This window comes from Mastomys coucha, unplaced genomic scaffold (assembly GCF_008632895.1).
Source record: "Mastomys coucha isolate ucsf_1 unplaced genomic scaffold, UCSF_Mcou_1 pScaffold6, whole genome shotgun sequence".
NCBI classification, from domain to species: Eukaryota; Metazoa; Chordata; class Mammalia; order Rodentia; family Muridae; genus Mastomys; species Mastomys coucha.
Genome location: NW_022196912.1, coordinates 125632579 through 125638558, shown reverse-complemented (window position 1 = coordinate 125638558; position 5980 = coordinate 125632579). Strand labels below are relative to the sequence as shown.

The following is a 5980-nucleotide window of genomic DNA, read 5'->3' as shown; positions in this document are numbered from 1 at the left end:
CTTCTTTCCCTCTCTTCCTCCCTCCCTCCTTCCTTCCCTCCTTCCTTCCTTCCTTCCCTCCCTCCTTCCTTTTTTCCTTCCTCCCCTCCTTTCTTCCTTCCTTTATAGCTGAAAGCATCTCATATGGTTTTCTGTGGATCACAAGCTGGGAGCAGGGTCTCAGCTGTGGACCTTGGATGAGAAATTGCCCTCAGGGTTACTGTGATCCATGTTGGCTCTCCTGGTTCTGTTACCTAGATGGCTACAGTAGAGGCAGAGGGACCAGCACATGGACAGTGTCAGACTTGGACGTCGGGTCTCATTGTGGCTCCTCAGGGAACTCTGCAAGCCCACTTGTAAACTGTATGTCACCTAACAGCCTTAGTGGGGCACTTCTGATCTATAACAACTGAATCAGCAATCATTCATTTTTCCAAACTGACAAAGGACTATTAATTACCACTGTACTGGAAAGCAGTATGGGCCGACATACCTGCCCCTTCCCTCCCAGCTGTAGAATTGGGGGTATGGCCCTACATGGTCATCCAGATGGGATTGGTCACAGAGTGATAGATGTTGGCAAGGAAAGGCTTTTGTTGTAGATGGTGTGGCAGAGAAGAGTTGCTTATTTCTCAAGAAATTAAGATGAACTGCTGAGCAGTGTGACACACACTAGGAGGCTGAAGCAGAAGGATTGAAAGTTCTAAGCCAGCCTACCTCAGAAAAAAGCATGGAGATTTTCTGAGTTATTTATGAAGCCTGTTTCTCATCATAATTGAAGGTCCTTTACTTTGCAATACAAATAGGTGGCTGCTTTTAACAAATACCTTATCATGGGGGAGTTTCTTAATCCTCTCATGGCTGATTAAAACTCCTGTAAAACTTCCCATTGTTCTGGGATGGCCAATGAGCAGCCACATTGATTCCCATGACCCCCGAAAGCAGAAAATCCCAGCTCAGCCTACTTGCTCCCCACCATGGATCTCCAGTTGGCCTTGCCATCCCAGTACGCTGAGTTTCTCCTGAGTGCCTCTGGTGAGTTTCATGTAGCCCATAGTCCCAGTCCACTCACCAGAAGGGAGGAAAAGCTCACATGCTTGTCAGAGGAGGCTGACAGACTGAAGCAGGATGATAGTTTGTGTTAGCTCTGAACCGTCTCACTGGTACTGCCTCGCACTGTAGTCAGTGAATGGCGCAGAGCAGCTAGAGCATCAGCAGCTTGTCCCACAGCACATGCCACTGGTCCCGCAGGTCAGGCAGAAAATATTCTGGATCAGCTTACACTTCCGACTGGGAGCAGTTATGACTTTTGTTCTGCTGCCCAGGTATCCCCACTGGGACTCCTGCTCACACCTAGCTGCTTGGGGACTGCAAGTTTGGCAGCCCCCACTTGTGCCTGTTAGAGGAGCAGAGGTCCAAGGCAGGGCATGCGGCTGACCCACAGTCAAGGTCACTTGTGTGGACTCCTTTTCAGTTTGGAAAATGCCCTATAATAAACACTTTTCTGTGGGCTTCCTGGAAACTTGCAGTGGTGACTGGCTTCCTGATCATTGCAACACAATGTTAGCTGCTGCTACCCGGTCAGAAAGAACTGTGACTGGCCTCTGTGCTCTGTCACAGACTACTTTACAGAGGAAGAACTCACATTGGAGGAGAAATTTTAATAATGGAAATCATACGAATCAAATCTATTATGAATTCAAATGATAAGTCTTTCCCTATGGCTGTATGTGATTGTTTCTAAATGGTGCCTGGTGGTTTAGTGCTTGCTGTGTTCTGTGTTGTGGATATTGCAGTGTGATGTAGCCCTTGCTGCACAGCAGAGCCTTGCCATGTTGGTGAGTGCTGGCCACAGTGGCCAGGATCACTACTCCTTGGGCTTCAGGCCAGGGTCTGTGGGCTTTTTGGCAAATTAATATGCATGCAGATGTGAGAAGTCCCTGCACTCTTATTTGTTTCTGATTCAACTAATTTAAAGATGGTTTTGCTTTTATTTAAATTCTATGCTACTTTTAAGCTAATGATGGAAACTGGCCAACATTAAAGCAGAATTCTGCTTCAGTGAAGTCAACTCAGATGGCTGGAGACTGGAAGGACTCAAGCATGGAGGGGACCCTAAAGCAAGGTGCCATCTCAAGCCAGCCTTTGCCCTTGTCCGCACTGGGAGCTACAGAAAAGCTGGTAGGTTATCTGGCTTTAATCACAGAGCCCCGGGGAGTTTCCCTTATGTTCTGATTGTCAGCTCAAGGGTGTGAACTATGTAGTTAGTCCTGTTGGTGTCCACTTTATACCCTGAGTCCTAGAGAGCCACTGGCCCTTAGGTGCCTGAGCATGCTCAAGTTTAGACAATGAGCCCAATAGTGTATCCTGTGTTCTTTGAAGGCTTACAAATTATACCATGTGCTGTTATAAATGGAAAGATGTTTAACCTTCTAAAGAGTAACTTACTGTTTTCTTCTTAACTCCTAAATTTAGGGCATCGAGATTGGCAAAGGGCCACCTCCCATACCTGGTGTAGGCAAGCCACTGCCCCCAAGTTATGGGACATATCCAAGTCCTGGGCCCCTGGGCCCAGGATCAACAAGCTCTCTGGAGAGGAGGAAAGAAGGAAGCTTGCCCAGACCTGGTGCAGGCCCACCAAGTCGGCAGAAACCTGCCCCGCTGCCCCCAGCAGGCAACGCTCCCCAGCCTGGCTCCTCACAGCAGATTCAGCAGAGGATCTCAGTGCCACCAAGTCCCACATACCCACCAGCGGGGCCACCTGCCTTTCCAACTGCAGATGGAAAACCTGAGCTTCCACTCACAGTGGCCATTAGGCCTTTTCTGCCTGATAAAGGGTCAAGGCCGCAATCTCCCAGGAAAGGGCCTCAGACAGTCAATTCCAGCTCTATATACTCCATGTACCTCCAGCAAGCCACACCACCTAAGAATTACCAGCCACCAGCGCATGGCACCTTAAATAAGTCAGTTAAAGCAGGTATGCTGGCTGTACACTCTGAAATGGAAGATCCATTGCATGCTACTTAGGGTAAAACATAATTCTTACCTAAAATATAGGGTATCAGTTTGGGATGAAAAAGGAGACAAAATGCAGAATAGTTTTGCAGGTGAGTCACACCCTGACTTCCTGCCGGGTGTCCGCATATCACTCAGTAGTGAATAAATCACCTGAAGGATAAGACTTCTGGGATTTCTGTTTCCCTCCTGCTTCAGGGCAGCTTGTGCCATTATTTATCCAGTGATTGGGGGTGGGCATGGGCGGTGAGGAGCTGCCAGGAGGACATCCTGGAGTGGGTGATTGAACAGGGACCTTCTAGGAAGGCAAATGAAAAGATACAGTGCAGCCCTACGGACCTCATGAGGTCAGAGAGATTCCCATTCTAGCCGGAGGGTTCTGTGAACCAGGTGAGGGCTGCAGCATCCAAACTTGTAACTCAGTTCCTGGATGTGTTTACCTGTCAAGGACCTCAAAAGTATGGACTGTGGGAATGGTTCTGGCCCTGGGAGAAGCTCTTGGGCCACAGATCAAATGTGTCCTGTTCCAAAGAGGCAAGTGTCTCTCTCCATGATGCCTGAGTCGGTCCCAGGCATGTCTCTCTCTCCATGATGCCTGAGTCAGTCCCAGGCATGAATCTCTCTCTCCATGATGCCTGAGTCGGTCTCAGGCATGAATGTATCTCCATGATGCCTGAGTCGGTCCCAGGCATGAATCTCTCTCTCCATGATGCCTGAGTCAGTCCCAGGCACGAATGCAGATGTAGGTGGATTTGGCATTTGCCTTGGCCAGAAAACAATACTTTGTCAGAGTAGGAACACTCAGGTCAACAACCTTTTCTTCTGAAAGATCCCCGTTCTGGAACCAAACATAAAATGCAGTTAAAAGGGAGCGAGTGGAGGGTTTGGAAAAGGTATGCTGAGGATTCAGGAATCAGAGCCTAGCAGCAACAGTAACCTCCCTGCCATCAAGTCAGTGCCAGGGAGAAGCTCATGTCACAGCAGCCAGGATGACACTGTTCTGATCTCTGTTTCTCCTCAGTATATGGTAAGCCTGTCCTACCGTCAGGGTCAGCATCTCCATCACCCTTACCGTTTCTTCATGGGTCACTGGGCACAGGCACAGCACAGCCTCAGCCACCTTCAGAATGTGCGGAGAAAGAGCCAGAACAGGAAGGCCCCAGTGTCCCTGGAGAAGGCAACACGGTGGAGAGCCTGCCACGGCCGCTCAGTCCCACCAAACTCACACCCATCGTACATTCCCCACTCCGTTATCAGAGCGATGCAGACCTGGAAGCTCTTCGCAGGAAGCTGGCCAACGCACCCCGACCCCTGAAGAAGCGCAGCTCTATCACAGAGCCAGAGGGCCCTGGAGGGCCCAACATTCAAAAGTTGCTTTATCAACGCTTCAACACCCTGGCTGGTGGCATGGAGGGTACCCCTTTCTACCAGCCCAGCCCTTCACAGGACTTCGTGGGCACCTTAGCTGATGTGGACAATGGAAACACCAATGCCAATGGCAACTTGGATGAGCCTTTCCCTCCCCGGCCCACGGCCCCACTTCCTGATGAGCTTGCCCCATCCTCAGATGCCAATGATAATGAATTACCTTCCCCTGAGCCAGAGGAGCTCATTTGTCCCCAAACAACTCATCAAACTGCTGAGACCGCTGAAGACAATAACAACAATGTGGCCACAGTACCCTCCACAGAACAGATCCCAAGTCCTGTGGCTGAGGCTCCTTCAGAGGAGGATCAAGTCCCTCCAGCACCTCTCTCCCCTGCCATCCATCCTCCAGCAGCATCTGCGGTAGGTATCCTTCCTAGACCAAAGCCAGGCCTGCAGAATTAGATGTGGGGGCAGGGTAGTCCAAAGCACAGCACATGGTACCCTGGTAAGCTAGATGCCACTGACACCGAATGACAGACGAGAAAAGCAATGAGCTTCCCTGAGGAAGTCTCTGTTGACACTGCAGAGAGGGCTTGGGACCATATCCGGGAATGCACACAAGGCTTTGTTAGTGGGATCTCTGAGCCTTGGGCATGGCAGTAGGGATGAGCTGACTCCCTTGGGGAAGACCTCTGGCTCAGCAGTGCAGCTGTCACCATGCTCCCTCCCACAAATCTTCCCAGGAATAGCTAGCAGCCTCAGGCAGCCACTGCACTCAGCTGACTAGGCCCTACTAAGGCAGCCACCAGAGCTGCTCCTGGAGAACTAACTGCCTTAGTTCCTGCCACCCCTCCCACAGCAGGGTGTTGGGTGGTCTTTGACTTAGGTAGGTCACCTGATGCTGAACTGCTTCCACCTACCTACAGAGCAAGCGGACCAACCTGAAGAAGCCTAACTCAGAACGGACAGGACATGGGCTAAGAGTACGCTTCAACCCCCTAGCGCTGCTTCTAGATGCTTCTCTTGAAGGAGAGTTTGATCTAGTGCAGAGGATCATCTATGAGGTGAGCCATCCTCCCATATGTATGTGCTGCTGGGAGTTTGAAGGGCTGGCTTTCACATACTCTGTGTCCTAGGTGGAGGACCCTAGCAAACCCAATGATGAAGGGATCACCCCCCTACACAATGCTGTCTGTGCTGGCCACCACCATATCGTGAAGTTTCTGCTGGACTTTGGTGTCAATGTGAATGCTGCAGACAGTGATGGATGGTGAGAACCCATGGGTGTGGGGATGGGAAGGCCAGAGGCTCATTCCCTGCCTTACAAAGAGAGATGATTCAAGCCCCAGAAAAGTGAGACTCCTAAGAGGAAACACCCCTCGTTCATCCCCAGAAAAGCCATCCGCAGCAGTCTGCTGCTCACCACCTTTTCTCTCCTGTTAGAGCTGTTTGTGTTCTTCATATGCCATATTAGCACTGCAATTATTTGCTCTTCCTGCTTTCAAACATTCTACATGAAATACATGCGTCCTGCCGGGCAGTGGTGGCGCACGCCTTTAATCCCAGCACATGGGAGCCAGAGGCAGGCGGATTTCTGAGTTTGAGGCCAGCCTGGTCT

General features: G+C 50.5%; 1 protein-coding gene across 3 annotated transcripts in view; it reads left to right on the top strand.

Annotated features, from left to right (window-relative positions):
- The window catches only part of Ppp1r13b (protein phosphatase 1 regulatory subunit 13B), an 87982-nt gene that overhangs the window by 77996 nt on the left and 4006 nt on the right, over nt 1–5980 (top strand). For 2 of the 3 annotated variants that reach the window (XM_031357633.1, XM_031357635.1), the window contains exons 10-14: nt 1997–2160; nt 2455–2956; nt 4016–4782; nt 5289–5426; nt 5499–5632. In XM_031357633.1, coding sequence (XP_031213493.1) covers nt 1997–2160; nt 2455–2956; nt 4016–4782; nt 5289–5426; nt 5499–5632 — 1705 coding nt within the window. The remainder of the gene's footprint in view (nt 1–1996; nt 2161–2454; nt 2957–4015; nt 4783–5288; nt 5427–5498; nt 5633–5980) is intronic. The other variant, XM_031357634.1, reaches the window with a different exon arrangement.